This window comes from Geotrypetes seraphini, chromosome 9, assembly GCF_902459505.1.
Source record: "Geotrypetes seraphini chromosome 9, aGeoSer1.1, whole genome shotgun sequence".
NCBI lineage: Eukaryota > Metazoa > Chordata > Amphibia > Gymnophiona > Dermophiidae > Geotrypetes > Geotrypetes seraphini.
The window spans coordinates 27,824,689-27,848,982 of NC_047092.1; the positions used below are offsets into that span (position 1 = coordinate 27,824,689).

Sequence of the window (24,294 nt, forward strand, 5' to 3'; positions counted from 1 at the left end):
GAATTTCTGAATTCGCTTGATCTGACGGAAGCCTATCTGCATGTTCCCATTCAGGCCTCCCATCAGCGATTCCTTTGATTTGCGATTTTGGGAGAGCATTACCAGTTTTGTGCACTTCCCTTTGGTCTGGCTACAGTGCCTTGCATCTTAACCAAGATTATGGTGGTGGTGGTGGTGGCTGCCTTGCGCAAGGAGGGCATTCTGGTGCACCCTTATCTGGACGATTGGTTGATTCGAGCAAAGTCGTTGTAGGAGAGCTCCTGGGTTACTGTTCAGGCTGTGGAGTTTCTGCAGTTCCTGGGCTGGGTGGTCAATCTGTCTAAAAACTGGTTGACTCCGTCTCAGCGCTTGGAGTATCTCGGCATTCTTTTCGACATCAGCTTCAGGACACCTAAGCTTCCCACATTACTGGTATGTACAATGTCCAGGCAGATTTTCTCAGTCATTATGTGCTGGATCCCAGCAAGTGATGTCTCAGGCTGGAAGCCTTCGAGTTGATTGTTCAGGCCTGGGGTTCTTCAGTCGTTGCAGGGATTGCCAGGCCGAGAGGCTGGATGCTCTGGTGCAGGTTTGGCTGGTGGATGGCCTGCTGTATGTCTTTTCTCTGTGGCCTTTGGTGGACAGAGTTCTTCTTTGGATTGCCTGGAACACAGGCCACTTGATTCTCATGGCTCCAGACTGGCCCACGTGCCTGTGGTATGCAGATCTGGTCCGTCTGCTAGTAGCAGATCCGTTCCCGCTGCCCCTCTCAGGGTCCTATTCCAATGTTCAATTCAGGTCCCTTTTATCTTACAGCTTGGCTCTTGAAAGGGCTCACCTAAGGAAGAAGGGGTATTCAGATAAAGTGATCTCCACGCTCTTAGGATCTCATAAAATTTCCACCTCTCCGTCTTATGTGCTTGTTTGGTTTCTTTTTGAAGAGTGGAGTTCCGCGTGTGGCATGGTTCCCTTCCGCGCGCTACTTTGCCTTGCATCCTGGAGTTTCTGCAAGATGGCCTGGAACAAGGCTTTGCATGGTCCGCCCTTCAAGTGCAGATTGCCACTTTGTCTTTCTTTCGCTGTCTCTTGCGTAGTAAGCGTTTGCCTCTTCTCTGGATGTGATTTGGTTCCTGAAAGCTGCAAAATTGCTCTGGCCACCAGTTCGGCTGTCAGTTCCTGCTTGGGATCTCAGTCTAGTTCTCTCCATGGTCATTCATCCTCTGTTTGAGCCTCTTGATGCCTGTACTTTGAAGGACCTTACTCTTAAGGTAGTTTTATTGGTGGCCATTACTTCCACGAAATGCGTTTCAGAGCTGCAGGCCTTCTCTTGTAGGCCACCTTTCCTGGAATTCTCCAAGGAGCGGGTCATGCTTCAGTCAGTTCCTTCCTTTCTTCTAAAGGTGGTTTCACCATTTCATGTCAACCAATCCGTGGTCCTCCCAGTCTTGGGTAGTCAGGAGGGCTCGGAGCAGAGGCAATTGGATGTCCATAGGGTCCTGCACTCTTATGTTCAGCGGACCCAGGAGTTCCGTAAGTCGGACCATCTCTTTGTCCTCTTAGCGGGTTCTTGTAAGGGGGACGGTGTTTCCAAGGCTAACATTGCATGCTGGATCAAGGAGGCTATCGCTTGGGCATTCCTTCTCCAAAAGAAGCCTGTTCCAGAATTTCTCAAAGCTCATTCCACTCTGGGTCAGGCAACTTCTTGGGCTAAAATCTTCTCTTGTACCTCCGGTGGATATCTGTACAGCTGCGGTTTGGTCTTCTTTCCATTCCTTTGTTTGGCACTACCGTGTGGATGTTCAGGCACGTCGGGATGCGGTGTTCGGTCAGTGTGTTTTTATGGCAGCCCTTTGGGGGTCCCACCCATGATGGGTTCTGCTTTGGTACATCCTATTCGTTTCTGTGCCGGTCTGGAGGGATGCCAGGTCTGGTCTGGAGCCAGGTCTGGTCTGTGCCAGTCTGGAGGGACGCCAGGGACGCCGGTCTGGAGGGACCTGCTAACTTTCTTTCTTTTAGTCCCTCCAAACCGGCATAGACCCCGCCCTATCATTCGACGTTTTTCGCAAAGAGTGCAGGTTTTTTCTGCAGGAGTTGTTGATTTGGTTGTTAGGGGAGTTTAAAAAAGCAGTGGCATTTGATTTGGCTGGGGCATTTATGAAAGGTTCTTGTTTTAATCAGTATCCAATAGTATTTTCCTTGTTTTCTCCATGTGATTGTGAAGTTGGGGTGTTATTGTTTTTCAGCCTAGTTATTTTCTGCTTTGTCGTTAAGACTGATTGTAATAGGGACTGTATAGCCCACTTGTACTGTAGCCAAAAGTTAGTATCTCAGTCTCCATCTGCTGGCAGAAGAGCGTAAATCCATCCATTTCTGTACCGGTCTACAGGGACAAAAAGAAAGAAAATTAGCAGATAAGGACCTAATTTCTAGTTAGTGAAAATATTTAGAATACATAATAACATCAACAATAAAACCCCACTATTAAATCTGAACAGTGGTTATAAACCAAGAAGATCGCAAGCATATCATTTTTAACACATTAACAAGATGTAGAAAATATTGTTGGTTAATTAACAGGAAAGAGAAAAGCATTTTCAAAAACTTTGACTGTTAAATAGAGGTGTACTTTCTAAAATATTTTCATAATTTTTATACATTAGAACCCAGTTCCACTATATGCATACCGAATAAATTTGAGTTACCCTGGGATGGATGGAGGGAGGGAAGGAACGGCGGGCCAAATCTCAAAGGTGAGACCGGGAAGAAGAAGGGGGAAAACATGAAGTACACGGAAGGAAGGAAGGAGGGGTCCAAACAGACGTGCATATGCTGGACTGAGGGTGGGGGGGAAGGGGAAGAAATAATGAGTCTAGAAATAGAGGAGAGGGGGTGGAAAATGGGATGGAAGGAGGGAAGGAACAGAAAGAGAGAGAAGTTGGACATAAGAGATGGTATGGAGGGGAGGATAGAGATACTGGATAGGAGTGTAGTTGGGAAGAGAAAAGGAGAAATAGTGGATCTGGGGATGGTGGTCCATCACTCCAGCTGCGGGGATAGAGATGAAAAAAATAAAGATGCCAGACCTCCAGGGGAGGGAAGTGAAACGGAAGGGGAAGGCAGAGATGGAAGATGGATGGTTAGCACGGAGAAAGAAGAAAATGATAACTGGGCAGGAGACCCTGGAAGTGAGTTATCAGAAGACAACCAGAGACTGGGACCAACATGATTTGAATAATGATCAAACAAAATAATTTTATTTTCTGTTTTGCAATTACAATATGTCAGATTTAAAATGTGTATCCTGCCAGAGCTGGTGTTAGACAGAAAGCATGAACTAGGACCTAAAAGTGAGAGAAAAAGTCTTTATTTTTTTTGTTTACATCACAGAGCTGGCGTGGGGTTGGAGAGGTTGTAATCCTATACTTCTACTAAAAGGGGTCCTTTTATTAAGGTGCGCATTTAGCATGCACTAAATCAGTTAGCGTACCTTAATAAAAGGACCCCTAAATATCTTTATAAAAAATTTGGCCTGCAACTTAGCCTGTGTTTTAGATTTCGGCCCCTTATGTGACACCTTTGCCCTAGTCCTTCCCCCCACTCTCAATGTTATCTTGTTTTCTTTGTCAGTCCTTCACATTTCTACTATGATTTTCACTTTCGGCAGAGTTATTCCCCCAAAACATTTGGACTACGGAAACACTTAAATGTGCTCGGCAAAGATCTTTAGTAGAGAATGGCATGGGAACTAATTTGTCCCCGTCCCTGCAGGAACTCAATTTCCCCTTCCAGTCCCTGCGAGTTTTGTTGCTGTCCCTGCCCCATTCCTGTAAGCTCTACCTTAACCGCACAAGCTTCAAACACTTATGATTTTAAAGTATTTGAGGCTTGTGCAGATGAGGACAGAGCTTACAGGGATAGGAAAAGAACTCACGGGGATGGGACAGGAAAATGAGTTCAAACAAATCCTCACTCATAAAGGGAATCTTCCAAAGCTTTAACTTCTTTCTTTTTCAAAAATTCAGACAGACAGGAATAATGAATCTTAATCTTTTTCTTTATTGTATTCTATTATTGCTTGCCCCAACTTTAAGGCCCGACGGGACCCGTTTCGCCTCAAAAAGGCTTTTTCAAGGGTACCAAGGGGAGCACATAATCATACGTCCTCTCACTCTCAGGGCAGGAGCAGGGCCTTAAAGTTGGGGCAAGCAATAATAGAATACAATAAAGAAAAAGATTAAGATTCATTATTCCTGTCTGTCTGAATTTTTGAAAAAGAAAGAAGTTAAAGCTTTGGAAGATTCCCTTTATGAGTGAGGATTTGTTTGGATGCGAGAAGTTTCTTCACCTCACCTCTGTCTTCATCATCTTTGTTGCTTTACAGGAAAATGAGTTCCCACGGGGATGGGGAAAAATGTGTCCCTGTGTCATTCTCTAATCTTTAGGCCTTTCTAAAAGTCTCTGGAAGAAATATTTGCTTTGTGTCACACATGATGAAGTGGCTCAGTTCTGTGACTGGTGAATTACAGGCGGAAGAGAACACCTGTAACAAGAAGTAACTTTACTGTCATCAGCTGCAAAATGCAGCTGCTCATTTCTGTGGCAAAAGTGTACAGTATTTGGAAGATAATCTTTAGAAAATAATTTTGCTCATATTTAATATTTTTATTTCTTTGAATAGGGTTATGACAGAAGTTCGGCAATGCTAGCACTGAGTTCCTTTAGAAATTCAAGTCTGGCAGAAATGGGACTGCAAGAAATAAAAACAATTGGCTATTCCAGTCCAAGGAGTAGACCTGATATAAACAGACAGTGTGCTGGAGAAAAGGAATCTATATCTGATCTCCAGCTAGGACTCGAAGTAATTGAGCAAAGTGCATTTCATAAACACCTGGATGCCCCTGCACATGATCGGACTGATTCAAACAGCCAGCAAGAAAATGCTAATTGTGGACGAAGTGTAATTTACCCATCATGGGCAAAAAGCCCTGAAAGAACTGGAGTAAATTTCTCATCCACAAATTCTAATTTGAGAGACTTAACACCCTCACATCAGCTAGAGGTTGGAGGTGGATTTAGAATGAATGAGACAAAGTGCCTGATTCAAGATGACACAAGAGGCATGTTCATGGAAGCATCTATTTTTTGTACTTCAGAAGATGGACTTTTGTCTGGATTTGGCAGGACAGTCAGTAATGATAATTTGATGGATGGAAATTGCATACCTCAGAATCCCCCACAGAAGAAAAAGGTTATAATTTTAAGTATCATTAACAGAAATTTTCCTTTAATAGATGATAGTACTTTGATAATAAAAGTGTGTAATGTGTGCATTCACCAGAACTAGTTTCTGCTATATATAATCAAGTCAATACTCTAAAGCACTTACCAGATAAGTGCTGCTAACCAGGATATTCAGAGGCAATATCCAAATAGTGTTTCTACATATCCTTACAAGACTATCTCTGAACTATGCAGATAATGCCAGAATGGAGCCAGGCCAGTCCCAGAACTTATTCGGACAGTGGCAATATTCATTCTGACCTGGATAGCAGACTGAAAATTGCCGTTAGCTATATAAGTTCTTATGCTGACTGCTGTGTTCAGATGTTCAGCACTGGCCACAGTCTGTATAGTGGTACTAAATATTTGAATATCTTTTGACTATTCTAGCCAGCATCGAAAAAAAACAAACAAACATTGACCACAGAGGCTAAATATTGACTCAGGTTTGTGTGTTTTTTTGTTTTTTGTTTGTGTGTTTTGATATAAGTAATAATGCACAGTACATTGGCCAGGATTCACTAACCTGCCCGATCCAGGCCCGATCCAGGCAGGTCCAACAAATTCTACAAACTCTAACATGCAGATGAGGGTGATCGGAAGAAAGCCCTCATCTGCAGGCACGGATCGCGTTATAGCGATCCCCGCGCATGCGCAGACCATCTGTAGATGGTCTGAGCATGCGCGGGACCTCCGGGCCATCGGAGTTGGAGGTTTTTTTTTTCCTTTCTTCTATTTTTGAACACATAAACTGCTCTGCCTTATAGAAAGAATGGTTTATCAAGTCTCTGTCTCAGTTTTTTCACCACTTACCTACTGGCTTTTTAATTCCCATATTCATCTGCACCCTGACCTCTTTCGCCAGCCCCATCCCCAACCTTTCTCCAAAGATTTTAATAAATGTGCACCTCAATCGCTGCTTTTTAGTTTTTCTTGCTCATTCTTTGTTTTGGGAAAAGTCTGAATCTTTTCTATCAGTTTTGTGAAAATGCATGCCGTTTCTACTTCTGCTTCTCTTTCTACAAGTTTCAATTTCAGGAAGAGCATGGCGAGGTAAAACCTGGGCTGACTGTCTAGCCTCGACCTGCTGCTTCCGTTGTGTCACCAGTTGATTGTTACTGGCTGGCTGGGTAGATCGCAAGACACCCCCGCATGGGCGATTGAGGAAATTTTGGGAGCTCGTGGTTTTAACCCGCTTAAGCCCACGGGTTAAAACCACGGGCTTGCAGAGCAGGGACGGGTGGGAGAGTCGGGGCAGGCAGGTGGGCAGTATGTTCGGGGCTGCAGGATAGGGGCTGACAGGGCAGAGAGCAGGGTGGCAGAAGGAAGGGCAGCCGGAAAGGGCTTCAGTGACTGGTCCTCAGCAGTCGCTTTTTTTTGATCGGCCAGCCCAGTCGGTATTGCAGGGTTTTCTTTAGTGAATCACGTCCCTGCCTATTTTGCATGCCGTTGCCCTCATTTGCATGCACGGATCGGAGGATGGTCGGAAGACAGGTAAGTGAGTGAATCAGGCCGGGGTCACAAACCGATTGGTACACGATCGGTTTGCTTAGTAAATCTAGCCCATTGTGTTTACGCTTAAACTAATGCAGGAAATGTTTCTTCTAAAATAATCAGGTTAGCAAATCCTCACAACATGGGTGGCTGCACTGACTGAGACTAATGCAGGAAAAGCCATTCTAATTTTAAGCCTTTGAGTAGGTTCACCATTCATGCACACTACTTCCCACCTACTACTGTCATGCAGGACCACCTCAGTCTTTATCTTTACACATAGTTGGTGTGATGCATATCACTGAGGTTTAGTTCAGATGTATTTTTTCTGAATGATTTTAAGTTTGTAATTTTTCTTTGAGTTCTGTCTCTGTCCTACAGTGATTTTCCCTATTAGCGCATTTAGCTAGTTGTTCCGGGAGGGGGGGGGTTCTTTTTTTTTCATGTTGGCTTTGATTTGGGCCTTGTTCAGGTTCTCTTTGCTAGTCCAAATTTCTTTCATAGTCTATTCATCAAGAGCTCCTGTTGTTTCCCTCAATTTTTTTCTGCACTGGAGATATGGATTTGCGAGTTATCATGATTACCCTTTTCTTCAATGTGAAAACCATTTCTATTGCAGTAGGGATGGTATGCTATACCATAGAGCAGTGTATCTCAATACACAGTACTCATACCCCAGGGGATACACGGGCCGCCTGTTGGGGGTACGTGGGTTGGCTGCCGCCCAGGATCTTTCCCCACCTGCCCACCGCTGAAGTCACCGTCACCGAATCCTCCCTGCTTCCCTGCCCACTGCACCTACTGCACCCCCAAGGCCGACCCTACCACCCAACATTCTCCATCCCCCTCCTGCCGCCGCCACCGCAATTCCGGGCAGGGACAGGTTAGGCGCGTGCAGAGACTGCACATGGCCGGCCCACAAGCCTTCCTCTCCCCCCCCTCCCCTCCCGATGTCAATTCTGACATCGGAAATAAGGTTTCGGGCCAGCCAATCGCTGCCTGGCTAGCCCAGAACCTTCTCTCTGATGTCAGAATTGACATTGGGGGGGTGGGGGAGGCTTGTGGGCTAGTCACTACACGCGCCTTTTCTGTCCCTGCCCAGAGTTGCTGTGGCGGAGGGGTGGGGGGTGGAGAGTGCGGGTAGTAGGGTCAGCTTCAGGGGTGTAGGGGTGCAGCGAGTGAGGAGACAGGAAGTAATCGGTGTCAGCAACTTCAGCAGGGCAGGTCGGCTTCAGGGGTGTAGCGGGTGGAGAGGCAGGGAAGAACTTCTACTCAGCTGTTCCTGTCATTTGATCCAAACAGACTTGAAGCTTCTGTCACCAAGAGAACCATCTCAACATGGTTAGTGCACTGTATCTCCTTTTGCTGTGCTTAGACTGAGCTGATGCTGGAAGGCTGAGGCACTGCTCATAAAGTTCGAACAATAGCGGCTTCAATAGCTCACCTATATTCCACTTCCATTGAAGACATCTGTAAAGGAGCCACCTGGTTCTCCATTCTTACCTTTATATTCTATTATTGCTTACAAAATCATTCCAGAAGGGATAGTCGGTTCGGCCAAGCAGTTCTACAAAATTTATTCTCCATTTAAACGCCAGTTTCCCTACCAGCCGTTTTAGTTTCCCCAGGTTCATGATAAAAACAACATAAGCATAATCCTGGCAGCTAAGAGTTCCGAATGTGAGAATATGCTGCCTGCTTGTCCTAAGATAAAGCACATTTACTTACCTGTGACAGGTGTTATCTGAGGACAGAAGGCAGATATTCTAACAACCCTTCCTTCTCTCCTTGTTGACTTCTTAGCTTTTTACTCAACTGATGGTCCTGTGAGCCAATGTCAGGTGAGAAGGCACTGGTGCATGTGCAGTATGGGTGGTCTCGAAGCTTTTTAGTCTTTTAAAGTGACAGTACACTTTTGTACTGTCCATACCAAGTTCTGTGGATGTGAGAATATTTGCCTGCTGTCCTCTGATAACATCTGTTATCTGTAACATCTGTGCTCTCTGAAAATATTTTAGAACCTTTGTCAAATAAGATGTATTATTATTTCAAATGTTAAAACTGTTACCTAATTATGGTGTACCTAACCAGTATAGTAGAGACTTTTACAAAAGAAGATTTCAGGTACAGGATGATAACGGCACTCAATTAGCTAATTGCTTTATACTATAAGCTCTAAGGGTAGTTGATTCTTGGCCATTTAGCTGATAATGAAAAATATACAATGCGGGGGTTTAGTAACCTGCCATATGATCCGTTGGATAATAGCTATTGTCCATGAAACTCCATCAAACTAATAACTATTGTCCATGAAACTCCATGAAAAAGAAGAGATGTTTTCATCAAAATAGATAAAAGGTAAAAACAAAAGCCAATTATTTTTTTCTTTTTTTATATCCTCCTCTGTCTCAAACAGGTCTCTCTATTAGAATACCGAAAAAGACAACGGGAAGCTAGGAGAAGTGGTTCTAAGTCAGAAGCTCTATCCTTAGTTACATTCTCACCTCATTCTGCTGGTGGAGGAAGCATAAGCAACAGTTGTGTTAATGATAGCTGCAGTGTCGGTGGTGAAAATGGAGAGCAGACTGAGACACTTGTTAGCTTACCTGTGCCACTGCTTGCTGCTGTTCAAAATGTCATATCGGAGGAGATTAACACCACTTGTTCAGCCAAAGAAGCCTCTTCCAGTGATAAGAGTGAACCAGAAGTTCAGTGGTAAGCTCTCCTAATTTGTGTTTGTGTAAGTTTCAAGATTATAAAGGAAAAGAAGACCTAATCATAAAATATCAGTATTTTTGCAGAAAAATAGTATCAAAGGTATTTGTGGCTAGCCAGAATTTATAGACCAAGAGAATCTTTCTGTAAGGGCTCCTTTTATCAAGCCACACTAGCGGTTTAATACGCGTAATAACGTGCGCTAAACTGCCGGCCGCACTAGCCGCTATGCCTCCTGTTGAGCAAGCGGTAGTTTTTGGCCAGCGCAGGGGTTAACGCGTGATGTAAAGTTGTGCGCGATAACCCCTCTAGCACAGCTTGATAAAAGGAGCCCTAAATTTTGGAAAAACATAACATTACTTTTCTTTAAAAAAAAACCAAAAACCCAACCAACAGATAGGAAGATAGCATAATGAATTATAAAATTGGCTTTTTAACAGAATTGTTTGAAGGTAAATAGTTTAGTTGGCCAGGAAAAAAATAAAGATATTCAAGTAAAACTCATTTGTAGTAATTTCAGGCTGTTGGGAGTGTTTTCTTTATTTAACTTTGCTTTGGCTAGTCTGCCTTGAAGTTAGTGGTATGAATGGCTCAAAATCACAATTCAGCTTTGTCAAGCTGCATTTGAGTCAGGAAATGTTTGCAAAATATTCTTGAAAATAATATGTTCATTTAACTTATCCCTGTATAAAAAAAATAGGAAAATTTTGTTTGTTGAAAAAAGCTTTGTTGCTTTTATGTTGAGATGGATATTGCCAAAACTTGTGTATACTTAATAAGTTGAAATGTTTCATATAGAATGATTATCATTTTTAACAACATGGATACAGATTAAAAATTAAACACCTTTGAGTTGATTATACCTCATAGATAGTTAATCTTTTTTTATTTTTTTTGTTAAATCCTTTAGATTACACTGTGTAAAAGTTCTTTCGTGTGTTGTATTCCTACAAACATTTGCAAATTTATTTTGTGACACTGTATAGCTATATAACTATTAACTTTTTACTTTTAAAGGACAGCTTCAACATCAGTAGAACAAGTTAGAGAAAGGAGCTATCAAAGAGCTTTGCTGCTTAGTGATCATAGAAAAGACAAAGACAGTGGTATGTATATCTTTTTTAACAGTCTTAAGTGGAGTCCCAGCCATTTCAACATCCTTTTTTTAATATACAGGTTCAGGAAAAGGGAGATTTCATTCCACACTTGTTCAATTATGTGGTTTCAAGTTCATTCACCATTTTCACTTTTTGATAATCTTGTTCTCCTATTTCAATGACAATAAACAACATAAATGACATTTCTTAAGGTCAGCCCCACCATTCTGTACAAATAGATATTTCACCATTCTGTACAAATGGGTATTATCCCTTCCTACTAGCAGGTGGAAGTAGAGGAAACTGAATTCTGCCAGAGGCATCACCAGCATAAACTGAGGTGCTCCCTGGAATAATCTAGTATTTTTCTCTACCTACAGCAGGTCATGAAGATGGGGATCCTGTCCCTGGCCTAGCTCCCTACTCTCTGGCCACACCCACACAGCATGGTTGAGCCTAACTGCTGTATTCAGATCACAATCTCAGGACTGTACCTAATTGAGTACAGAGCATGACTCCTTTGTCCCCAGATATACTTCTTAGTGCCACTATATGAGGCTTTGGCTTGATTCTGCGGGTGTGCAAGTCATCATCCCCCACCTCTCTTTCCCATTCACCCTGTTTGGGTGTACTTCCCATGGGTTCCCTCTGCAGCTCAAAGGATTTCCAAAAGTGCTCATATACCAAAGGGGGGGAGGGAATAAATCAGTTGGTCTCGTTAGCTTTATGCCCTTTGTCAGGGGCTAATGCTGTTGTAAAGAAGTAAGTATGGAATTTCCCTCTAGGCACACCCAGAGGGAGTCAGCAACGGCAGTGACACCGGATCCCAGAGTCAAGGTAGGCCCAAGCAGTCAGATAGGCCTATGTGCGTCTGCCACCTGGTAGGGCGTGCTTGATGGCACACGCTATGTGATCTGCAGTGCAGAATTCGCAGCTGAGCACTAATGATAGGCTTTTTTAGATTTTTATTATAATTTGTTTTCTCGCATATCGAAAAACATCTATGTGGCTTACAATATTAAAAAAAAAAAAAAAGAAGAGTAGAAAAAGGAGACATGTGCTCAACAAAGACTAGAGAGTGAAGGAGAGGGGTAAGAACTCAAAAAATATAAAGAGAAGGAGGGTAGAACATAAGGGAGGGCATCTAAGTCCAATCACCTAAATGCTGCTAAGTAGGGACAAAGGAGAAGTCAATGATATGCGAACAAAAATATTTTGAGTTCAGCTTTGAATGTTTCAAGGGTAATTTGAAGTCTTAGGTGGGAAGGCAATAAGTTCCACAGTTCTGGACCCTGTGCAGAGGTTAGCACAATGAGCAGTGGCAGAGATAATTTCACAAAAGCTAGGAACAACAAGGAAGTTCTGATTGGCTGACCTTAATGAGCGAGAAGGGCAGTAAGGTATTATTTGCTTGAAGAGGTAAAGTGGAGCTTCTGCAAAACGTATTTTGAAACCCAATAGTAGAATTTTTTTTTTTTTTAAATAATTTATTCTTTATTGAATTTCAAATTTTTATGATTACAAATCATATTGAAAATAACAGTATCACTGGAAATGCATTCTTAATAAAATACAAAGGAAAATATAATATGTTTCTACTGAACATTAAACCATAATACATGGAGAAGGAGTTTACAAATAGATTTTGTTACTTCATCATAATTAAAAAAATCAAGGAAAAATAAAGAGATAACCTGAAGTGGATCCAAAAATTCATAATTATGAGCGTTACACTTGTCTATTGATAGGGGTACTCGCTGTCACCACTGCATTATCTACAATAAATCTAGATAACTGTGTGGACTCAAAGAAAATATACCTAATTCCTTTAAAATTAACCAAAAACTTGCATGAAAATCTTAATACAAAAGTTGCATCCAATTTTAAAACCTGGGGTCTCAAAAGCAAAAATTGTTTCCTCTTTTTTTGTGTGTTATACTAGAAACATCTGGGTACATTCTAATTTTTAAATTTAGAAATGTAACATCTTTATATTTAAAAAAATATTTTTAATAGCCACTCTCTATCTGAATCAAGTGCTAATTGAACAAAGAGTGTTGCCACACTAATTTGTTCTGACTCTGATGTTTCAAGTATATTTGTTAAGTCCAATAAATCTAATTGTGGTTTTCGCTGGTCTTCCGGGTCTTCTTCTTTCCCAAGGAAATATAGTAAATTTTTGAAATGGATGGAAAAGAATTTTGTGGGACTTTCAGAACCTCCAAAAGATATCGTTTAAACATGTCTAATGCTGAAACTGTAGATAATTTAGGAAAATTAATCAATCTTAAATTCTGTTTTCTTGTTATATTTTCCAACACTTCCATCTTAAAGTTGATATGCCCATTTTCCTTTATTAGGAGCTGATTTTGTTCTCCCAAAACTTCATACTTTTTTTCCTGGTCCAACACTTTATTTTCTAGTTTGTCCACTCTTTGTTGTAACTTTAATGTCTCAGAAAGTACCCCAGAGCAATTAGTTGTTAACATTTGCATTTGAGTTCCCAGGGATAGTTATAAGTTAGAAATAGCTTCCCAAATTGAATTTAAATCAATAACTGGTGTTTAAGCAATGGCGTTAAAGAACATTTAAATTCCATATCTTTGAGTTCCACAGTACCTGAAGGAAATTTTTTCAGTGGTGATTTGTGCACCTCTCCTACCATTTCCAAGGTTCCGTGTAACAGCAATGTTGAAACAGAAGCAGCTGAAACTTTCCTCATTGCTAGTTCTTTCTCCTGTTCGTCTTCGCAGCTCTCAGAAGTAGCTGCTAAGCTCCCCTCACTCTCCGTGTCTTGCAACACGGACCGGGAGAGTGGCTGGACAGGCATTCTTCGCTCTTCCGGCGATAAGCTGGTCTCCTCGAATGAAGTGTGAGGTCCCTCTGATACACCTCCACCTCATGCCAAGGATATCTCTGCCGGCTCTCCTTTGGGCCCCCGTGTGACGAGCGCATCCATCGGGCCAGGTAAATTTGTTTGCGGCCCGAGTTTCAAAGGGAATACCCGGGTCTTGGATTTCCTTTTGATCGTAGAGTTGTAGGAATGCCCGATAGTGTTGAGCCAAACGCATTCAGGCCGCCATCTTTGTTAGTCTCCTCCCCTTCCTCCCCCAATAGTAGAATCTTATATGTGATGTGATGTGGAATGGGAATATAGTGGAGGACAGGGATGAGGAGAACGTCAAGACAGAGGAAACCATCGAAGAAGTCCGGGAGTTGGAGAAGTTCATCGATGAGGCATACAGGGAGGCCATGGAAAGTCACCAGCAACAGTGACACTGCCGAGATACACCTACAGAGAGTGAAGACCATCTGGAGGACAACCACAAGGAAGAAACAGGAGACACACCAGCGAGTTCTGGAAACAGCAGAGAGAACCCACAAGAAGACGAGTCCGGTGCAAGCCAAAGCCAGGATATGGGAAGATGGAAGGGCACAAAGGACACGGACCTACGGCTGGAGAGATGGTCATACACCAGGGACACGGATCTGTGGCCAAAGAGGCAAGAGAAGATTGAGAGGACAGCAATAGTCGTGGGTGACTCCATCATCAGACGAGTTGACAGCTACATAGCAGGAGGAAGACAGGATCGGCTGGTGACCTGTCTGCCGGGAGCCAAGGTAGAAGACATGGTGAGCCACATGGACAGGATCATCAACAGCGTGGAAGAAGAAGATACCGCGGTGGTGATCCGTGTGGGGACGAACAACGTGAGCAGCAGGAACTACAATAGGGAAGTACTGAAGGACCAGTTCCGGATGCTGGAAAGGAAGCTGAAGACCAGAACGCAGAGGGTAGCATTCTCGGAGATTCTGCCAGTAGCCAGAGCCAACGAGAAGAGGCAGACGGAGCTACAAGCAGTCAACGCGTGGATGCGGCGCTGGTGTGAGGAAGAAGGATTCCACTTCGTGCGCAACTGAACGACGTTCTGGGAGAAGAGCAAGCTATTCAGGAAGGATGAACTCCACCTCAGCAGAGACGGAACGAGGCTACTTGTAAGCAACATCAAGAGAGAAATTGAGAAGTTTTTAAACTAGGAAGAAGGGGAAAGCTGACAGTCGACCAAGAGTTGATGGTTCGGGAACCGGTATATCCAGAGGATACCATGCAGGAAGTTAGCAGGGAAGACTCACCGAATCATAAGCAAGACAGAAAACCTGACGGATCGAAAGAGACAAAGGAGGGAAGGAAATGCAAGAAAGTGACAGGCCACAAACTCAAGTGTATGTACACAAACGCAAGAAGTCTAAGGAATAAGATGGGTGAATTAGAAGCTATGGCACAAAAAGATAACCTTGACATCATCGGCATCATGGAAACATGGTGGAACGAGGAAAACGTCTGGGACACTATGCTACCGGGATACAGAGTGGCTCAAAAAAGTGGGGGCATTGCCGTATACGTCAAAGAGGGAATTGAGTCTACCGGAGGGAACATACTGAAATCAAACAATAAGGTAGAGTCTCTGTGGGACAAAATTCCGGGAACAAATGGAATGGAAACGAAGATCAGCATCTACTCTCGACCCCCGGGGCAGTCCGAAGAAACTGATGGAGAAATGACGGACGAGATTAAATGCAACTGCAAAGGAGGCAAAGCAGTTATCGTGGGTGACTTCAATTATCTGGGGATAGACTGGAACTTAGGCTCATCTGGCTGCGGTAGGGAGACCAAGTTCCTGGATGCTAGAGGAGTTGCCGTACAGTGAGAGATTAGAGAAACTGGGCGTCTTCTCCCTTGAAAAGAGGAGACTGAGAGGGGACATGATAGAAACATTCAAGATACTGAAGGGAATAGACTTAGTGGATAAAGATAGGTTGTTCACCCTCTCCAAGGTAGGGAGAACAAGAGGGCACTCTGTAAAGTTAAAAAGGGATAGATTCCGTGCAAACGTAAGGAAGTTCTTCTTCACCCAGAGAGTGGTGAAAAACTGGAACGCTCTTCCGGAGGCGGTTATAGGGGGAAAACACCCTCCAGGATTTAAGACAAAGTTGGACGGGTTCCTATTGAACCAGTATGTAAGCAGGTAAGGCTTATCTCAGGGCACTGGTCTTTGACCTGGGGGCCACCGCGGGAGCGGACTGCTGGGCATGATGGACCACTGGTCTGACCCAGCAGGGGCAAATTCTTAAGTTCTTATGTTCTTAGTGTGATGATTTTAAGAGCAGAGTTACATGGTCAAATTTGCGATGGTTGGTAATGAGCTTTATGGCAGTATTTTATATAATTTGCAGACATCTTTGATCTTTGGTTGTAATTCCTTTATAGAGTGAATTGCAGCAACTGATGCTGCTGATAACGAGTGAGTGTATCAGAACATTCAATGCTGATGGTTCAAAAATGTTACAGATAGAACGGATAAGTCAGAGTTTGTAGAATCTTTGTGTAAATATGACTCATTCATTCAGTCTGTCTGTCTTTTCTGTCAGTGAGCATTGTACATCTCCTGTTCTCTACCCCCTTTAGCACAAATGGATACATTCCTCTCTTTGTTCCTGCGAAGGCAAATTGGCAGTTAGAATCTTCCCTTCTCTCTCAAATCACTCAGACGGAGAATACATTTTTGGTCTTGTGATGGCCTTTTTCATTCCTGCCCACTCTGGATTTATCTGCAGTGGGGTCATGGTGGGGTTCCTAGGGGCCCCAATGCTCCAGAGTTTGATCCCCATGTTTAAGTAGGTCCTGCATATGTCCCCTTTTAGGACCTAGTTCTAACCCTAACCCTCAACCTCTTGGTGGGGAGGCACTGAGAGAATCGGTGAGGGGCCCTGTTGTAGGGTCTCAGCACTGTACAATAAATCTGGCTGTTCCAGAGGGCCCAGGTTCTTCAGAGGGAGCAGAGAAGGACTTGGAGGTCTTCTCAAGTTCCTAGTCCCCCACACCCACTCCCTAGCCTTTCTAGACAAATATCTAATCCCTTACATCTCCCCTCGAGTATATGATCTAACAATCGGAATTTACTAACAATTCCATCCATAAGGAAATTGTTATACAATTTGACCCGCAAAGCCATATTCTCCGTCATAGCTCCCACACCGTGAAATACACTCACATCAGACTTGAATAATCCCTGGACAAATTCAAATCCATACTAAAAACCTTCTTATTTAGGGACATGTACCAGACCTGAGAAAGAACCCATTACTCAGCTAATATGATCAAACCTAGCGATGAATAAGAACTGCTTTTCAGAAACAACATCCCCTCCCCCCTATTGTTATCTCCACCCCCTCACACCTCCCTTTTTAATTTTTTTTAGCGCGATGTACTTTCCACCTTCCTACCCCCAGTTCCCTAACGTATCAATGTGTATTTGTGTTGTCTGTCTTTCATATTTTAATCATGAAACGTTCCCCTTTTTCTTTTTTATTTTCAACTATATTTTTCTTCTAAATTTAGTATTGTAAACCATCTAGGTATACTTAGACAGTATATCAATACAATAGACAGTATATTAAGTACAGAATAAACTTGGAAGAGCAGTCCCATGGGTCCTGGTTCTTTTTTTTTTTTTGAGTTGTTGGGGGCATTGGCTATGCTTAAGCCTCCTGCAGTCAGCCCCTTAGGACCCCAAAGCATTTTCCACTTTATAAGACCCTCATCTGCATGATGATTTTAGAGTGGGAGTCCTTGGATGGTTCCTTCAGGGTTGCCAGGGCTCTTGATCATCTCTATTCCTTCACTGAGGAGGCTGAGAAGTGTTGGGTGTTTCCATAGGTGTACACTGTAGTTACAGTTGTCACAAAGACAACCACTGTACCTGTCCAAGGGGCTCCATGAAAAAATATAAATTAAAAGCGCCACCTGGTCTTTTCAGTAGGAGCCCCATCATTCAGGCTGCTATTTGTCGCAGTTATGTAATTCACGCTGTGTGGGTTTCAGCAATTGCCGGAGTCCACAGAGGTTTCTCACTTGAAGTATGGGATGGTCTTTTTATGCAGATGTCCTCAATGATCTGGTCCAAATAGCTTCCCACTCAGTGGTAGTATCAAAAGTAGCCATTGATTGTTGCTTTGCAATGGGGTACGGATTCAGCTTCAAAGAAGCCTTTGCGTCAGCTGCCTTTTAGGAGGGCACTTGTTCTTTGGTGATGACTTGGAGAAGTTAGTGAAGCTTACGGAGGAAATGTGGCTCTCCACCTCCCTGGAGCTGTGGCAAGAGTGCACAGTGATCCTTGAATGCAGGCCACTTCAAGTCTGCTCGGAGCCCTTCAGCTCAGGTGATACTTTCAGGACTCTATGCAGCCAGGCCTTCGGGTCCCTCAGATGAGACCGCAGCTGCTTGGTCTATCCAGTGAGGATGCACTAGGTCCCTCATTTCCAGTTGGAAGTAGATTGTGTGTCTTCTGCAACAAGTGGGTCTGCATCATCTCAGATCAACGAGTTATGAAGGTGATTGAGAGGGGGTACTCCATGGAGTATGCCCATCCAGATCTGGAGGCATTTGAGAGGTTTTAAAAATATTATTCTGTAACTTTGAATGTCCCCTAGTCTGTGTAAATCTTGATGCAGTAAAATATCGATCCACTTGTACCCATTCTACACCAATCAGGATTTTGTAGACTTCGATCATATCTCACCTCAGCCATCTCTTTTCCAAGCTGAAGAACCCTAACCTCTTTAGTTTTTCCTCGTATGAGAGGAGTTCCATCCCCTTTATCATCTTTGGTCGCTCTTCTTTGAACCTTTTCTAGTGCCGCTATATCTTTTTTTGAGATTAGGAGACCAGAACTAAACGCAATACTTAAGGTAAGGTGCACCATTGAGCATTATAGAGGCATTATAACATTCTTAGTTTTGTTTACCATCCCTCGTCTAATAATTCCTAGCATCTTGTTTGTTTTCTTGGCCGCTGCTGCACATTGGGATGAAGGTTTCAGCGTATTTTCCACAATGACACCCAGATCTTTTTCTTGAGAACTGACCACCAAGGTGAACCATAGCATCTGGTAACTCTTATTTGGATTATTCTTCCCAATGTGCATCACTTTGCATTTGTCCATATTAAATTTCATCTGCCATTTGGACGCCCAGTTTTCCAATTTCCTAAGGTCTTCCTGCAGTTTTTCACATTCTGCATGCGTTTTAACAACTTTGAACAGTTTAGTGTCATCTGGAAATTTAATCACCTCATTTTTAGTTCCAATTTCCAGATAAGTTAAATAGCACCAGTCCTAGTACAGATTCCTGCGGCACACCACTGTGTATCCTCCTCCATTGAGAAAAATGACCATTTAACCTTACCCTTTGTTTTCTGTCTGATAACCAATTTTTAATCCACAATTGAACAATGCTTCCTATCCCATGACTTTAATTTTCTCAGGAGCCTCTCATGAGGAACTTTATCAAAAGCTTTCTGGAAATCTAGATACATCAACCAGCTCACCTTTATCCACATGTTTATTTACACGTTCAAAGGAGTCAAGCAAATTGGTGAGGCAAGACCTCCCTCGACTGAACCCATGCTGACTCTGTCTCATTAAATTATGTTTGTCTACATGTTCCACAATTTTATTTTTTATAATTGTTTCCAATATATTGCCCGGCACTGAGGTCAGGCTTACCAGTTTGTAATTCCCCAGATCTCTTCTGGAACCCATTTTAAAAAATCGGCGTAACATTGGCTACCCTCCAATCTTCAGGTACTACAGACAATTTTAGCAACAGGTTACAGATCACTAACAACAGATCAGCAATTTCATGTTTGAGTTTTTTCAGTAACCTTTTAGTCCAGGTGATTTATCACTCTTTAACTTGTCGATTTGACTTGGTATGTCTTCCAGGTTCACCAACATTTCTTTCAATTTCTCTGCCTCATCACCCTTGAAAACCATTTCTGGTTCTTGAAGATTTCATAACATCTTCTGTAAAGACCGAAGCAAAGAATTCATTCAGTCTCTCCCCTCCATGAGTGCACGTTTTACTCCTTGATCATCCAATGGTCCCATGGATTCCCTCTCACGGTTTCTGCTTTTGATGTACTTTAAAAAATTGTTACTATGAATTTTTGCCTCTTTGGCAAGTTCTTCTTCATGTTCATGTTTAGCTTTCATTGTCAATGTTATGAATCTAACTTGCCAGTGCTTATGTGTCTCCTTATTTTCTTCATTAGGATCCTTTTAACATTCTTTAAAGGATGTTTTCTTAGCTGTAATAGCCTTTTTCACTTCACATTTTAACCGTGCTGGCTCTCATTTTCTCTTCTTTTCACCTTTTTTTAATACATGGAATACATCTGGTCTGGGTTTCCACGATGGTATTTTTAACAGCATCCACACCTGGTTTACACTTCTGACATTTGCCATAGACCAGGAGTATCCAACCTTTTGGCTTCCCTGGGCTGCATTGGCCAAAAATTTTTTTGGGGGGGCTGCGCAAACGCTGCAGCAAGACAGAGGAGGGAGCCGGCAAGACGGTAAATACCCGGGGGCAGCAGAGGAAAACACTGCATCTCCCTCGACTGGGGCCACATGCAGTCCTTGGGCCACAGGTTGGACACCCCTACCATAGACCCTTTTAGCTTCTTTTTAATCATTTTCCTAATTTTATCGCAGTCGCCCTTGCGAAAATTAAATGTCGCTGGAATAGATTTCTTTAGCGACATCACTCCAGTTAGCTCAAATTTGATCATGTTATGATCAGTTTCCCAATGGACCCAACACAGTTACCTCCCTTACTATGCCCTGCATTCCACTAAGGACCAAATCTAAAATAGTTCCCCCTCTTGTCGGTTCCTGGACCAGTTGCTCCAAGAAGCAGTCATTTATGACGTCTAGGAATTTTACCTCCCTAGCACTCCCTAATGTAACATTTATAGGAACAGTGGAATCTGTTCCACGAGTGAGCGCAGTCTAGACAGGTACTCCATCTATTTTGTGGTCCTGAAGAAGAGTGGTTCCTTTCACCCCATCCTGGACCTTAAGGGAATGGATACTAGTTTGCAAGTCCAGCGCTTCTCTCAGTCATCACCTCAGTGCAGCTGGGATAGTTCTTGAGGCCTACTTCCATTTCCCCATGGCAGGTCATCACAAAAGATATCTATTCTTCTGTGTGTTGGGGTGGGATTTTCAGTTTCGGACCTTGCCCTTTGGCCTCGCTATGGCACCCTGCATATTTTCCAAGGTGATGGGGAATGGTGGCTGCGCACCTCTGGCATCAAGGTATTCAGGTTCATCTCTGCTTGGGTGACTGGCTGATTTAGGATGACTTTGCTTCAGAGGCCAGTTTGGCTATCTCACAGGTAATTTCCCTCCTGGAATCTCTGAGCTGGGTAGTGAAACAGCCCAAGAGCCATATGGCCCTGTCTCAGTCCCTTGAGCATTTCAGGGTCTGCTTTGCCATGGCTAGAAGGATGGTTTTAATTCTGGTGGAGTGAGCAGAGAAGCTTTGATGGCATTTACACTGGTTGTATGATCTTTCAGATCCCACAGTTTGGGATTACCTTTAGCTCTTGAACTCCATGGCTGCTAAGATAGCTGTGGTGCCTTGGGAAAGAGCTCATATGTACCCTTTGCAGTGGGCCCTATTGTCCCAGTGGGCACCAGCCTCGCAAGACTTCCATTGTCCTCTGCTGCTCAAGGTGTGCCTCAGTCTAGCCTGGTGGGGGACAGTCCTGTTTACCTGCTGAGAAGGATTCCCCTGAATCCTCCGCAATGGGTTCTGGTCACCATAAATGCAAGCCGTCTTAGTTGGGGAGCTCATTCTCTGGAGTCCTGGGAGTTTTGGTAGCTCCTCGAGGTGAAAACAGTCAGAGGGATGTTAGACACTGCCATAGCAATGGCATACAAAAACATGCATAGTGGTGCCTGAAGTCAGGCCCTGGAAGCTGTATGTCTCTGTTGGTGGGTGAAGACCCATTTGTAGGCCCTTTCAGCAGTAAAGTTTAAGGACAAAGACAGAGTACAAGTGGAGGTTCTCGGTTGCCTCCTATATCCGGAAGGGTGTGAGCTGGGGCAACATGTTTTTCAGCTCATTCTGGATTACTGGAGCCCTCCACAGGTCAGAGCAAAGAAAGAGTACTTATTCAGTTGGCGGAGGGAGCTGACCTCTTGGGGTATAGGCACCTTGGATCAACCTTGATCATTGAAGAAGCCCCTGTATATCTTTCTTCCATGGCCTCTGATAGGCCATCTCTTGCACAGGCTTGAGCGGCATCCTCATATGTCCTGCTGATGGCACTGGACTGGCCTTGCAGAGTGTGGTATAAGGTTTTCCAGCACATCCTGATAGAGGGTCCTCTTCCACTGACTCAGGGGTTGAGGTCTGGTCTGACAAGGACCAATATTCATGGCATATTCTTTCTGACTTAAGGTTTGACCATTGGATGGAGACATTTGGAGAATCATGTGGTCTCTATACCTCTCTACTCCAAGAAGGCCTCTAGGTCCATGGCTTGCATCAGGGTCTGGTGAATTCTTGAATCATGGTGTGGGGAGCGGTCCCTGACTCCTTGGAGGGCTATCACCTCTGCTCAGAGAATTTCTGAGCTGCAAGCACTGTTTTGCAGGTTCTATATCTGTCCTTCACAAAGAATTGTATGGTGTTTCTGTTCTATGTTAATTAGGTCTGCTTGTCCTTCTTTTTGACAAGGTTTGGCTCCTGAGGATTGGAAGCTCCATAGCCTAGTTGTCTGGAGCACATTGCTCTGATACCTGAAGGAGATGAATTAATTTTGTCTCTGTTCACCTCTTTGTGCTTCCCATGACCCTTAGAAGGGCCAGGTCACTTTATTCCTTTGCTTAGCACTACAGGTTGGACATGTTGGATAGAGTCCACTCGGACTTTATTTTAGAGCTGTCATTTAGGGGACCTTGTTGCCACCACCAAATAAACTGCTTTAGTACATCTCATTTCTGCAGAATGGTAGAACCTGTGCTAAGAAAGGAAATATTATGTCTTACCAGTTCATTTTCTTTTCTTTAGTCAGCGCTATTGTTCTGCAATCCTGCCCTTGGAAGACCTTGGCCCAAGTTCCTGGTGTTCTCTTCAATGCTTCAAAGAAAAGAAATTCATTTTGTGATTGGCAGCCATTTGGGATTCTTATGATATGATGAGGAGTGACATAGTGGTAGAACCGCTGCCTCTGCACCCAGAGGCTGTGGGATGGAATACCAGTGCTGCTTCTTGTGACCCTGTGCAAATCACTTAATCCTCCATTGCTCCAGGTACAAAATAAGTACCTATATATATGTAAACCGCTTTGATTGTGTAACCACAAAAAGGCAGTATACTTTTCCTATTCTGTTTTCATTTCCCTTTACCTAAATCTTGGTATATGCAGGGTAGTGAGTGCCACTCTGTGGTGGTTTGCTCGCTTGATTATCATTGCAGCTGCAGTTGTTAATGGGGTATTGGTTTGTTACAAAGGGACCTTCTGCTTGGGCAGATTCATACTGGATTGTTCCAAGGAGCACCTCAGTTTATGCTGGTGATGTCACTGGCAGAATTCAGTTTTCTCTACTTCCACCTGCTCGTAGGAAGGAATAACACCCATTTGTGCAGATCTGTGTTACTGACTAAAGAAAAGAAAATTATCCAGTAAGACATAAGTTTTCCATTTATTTGATTTCCAAATAGAATTAAAACATAATTGCTGAAAACAAAACACTGCATAAACAGGGCTTCTAACTTGGGTTTTAACTGGTAAACACTGATTAAACACCCCCAATGTAAAAAAAAAAAAAAAGATGTTTATTGGATTCATACTTTTAAAAAACCCAGTATTTCCTCCAGAATGCTCTCACTCCTTTGGCTTATCTTGCATCCTTTGCTTAGTTTTATGCCACTTCCGTACTGAAGACTCCTAAGCACCACAAATTTACATATTGATTTCACTAGAAAAGGTACCCAGCAATAGTATTTATGGCATAGAAGCACAGATATACACTGGGTTCTGTTTTTCTACCCTCCAAGAAACCCTAATTATCTTGAACATACACTTCAACTTACAATTTATAAATATCTAGGACTTTGTTTTTTGTTAGTTTTGAGATGCTGATGCTCAGACTCCTATACAACGTGTTAGTGAGGAGAATTGTTTGATCGCATACTTCTTTTCTGCATTTTGGTCAACTCCTGATGCAGACACTATGCACAGAAACACAGCTCATTTTGGGTCAATAAAAGACTTGTCTCCGATTCATTGAGGCCCTCCATTTTGTGTTCATAGAAATGGAAGTGAGGTAGACTGAGATAGAGTGATTTTTAGAACTCTGTGATAGTGAGGAAGAAGATAAACTAAAATTAAACAAAGTGATAGGACTAGACAAGACATATCAGAGGGTTCTAAAGGAATCTTCACCGGAAAGAATTGGAATAGACATTAGCTCATATGACTGTAGGGTCGACCATTTCTTGTTAAAAGAAATGAGTTTGATTTTTTGGCAATATAAAACTCATATTTGTAGAGCAAACAAATCTGGTTCCACTATCTGGCATAGGTAACTTGTGAGAGGTCCTTCCAAGATCCACAAATGGTTTTTAATACAGCAATGAGTAAAGAATCAAACAATACAGTATCAAAATCATTTAAAGCAGAATTGAAAGAGGCACTTTTCAGGCAATGGTTGCATAAGAAAAATGTGCCAAAACTGAACCGGAAACCCCAAAACAACTCAGCACTAACACAATTGGTGACATAACCAATCTGTAGCTGGTGGGACATTTTGTTTTTCCATCATCTTGGTCCCAGTTTCTGCTTTTGTCTATCTTCTACTAATTCTCTTTCCAG

General features: G+C 43.0%; 1 protein-coding gene across 9 annotated transcripts in view; it reads left to right on the forward strand.

Moving 5' to 3' along the window:
- The window catches only part of KMT2E (lysine methyltransferase 2E (inactive)), a 451,336-nt gene that overhangs the window by 386,982 nt on the left and 40,060 nt on the right, over positions 1 to 24,294 (forward strand). For 7 of the 9 annotated variants that reach the window (XM_033959230.1, XM_033959232.1, XM_033959234.1 and 4 more), the window contains 3 exons: positions 4,658 to 5,227; positions 9,170 to 9,468; positions 10,486 to 10,574. In XM_033959230.1, coding sequence (XP_033815121.1) covers positions 4,658 to 5,227; positions 9,170 to 9,468; positions 10,486 to 10,574 — 958 coding nt within the window. Of the gene's footprint in view, positions 1 to 4,657; positions 5,228 to 9,169; positions 9,469 to 10,485; positions 10,575 to 11,350; positions 11,400 to 24,294 lie in introns of those variants that run through there. The other 2 variants (XM_033959237.1, XR_004540680.1) reach the window with 2 other exon arrangements.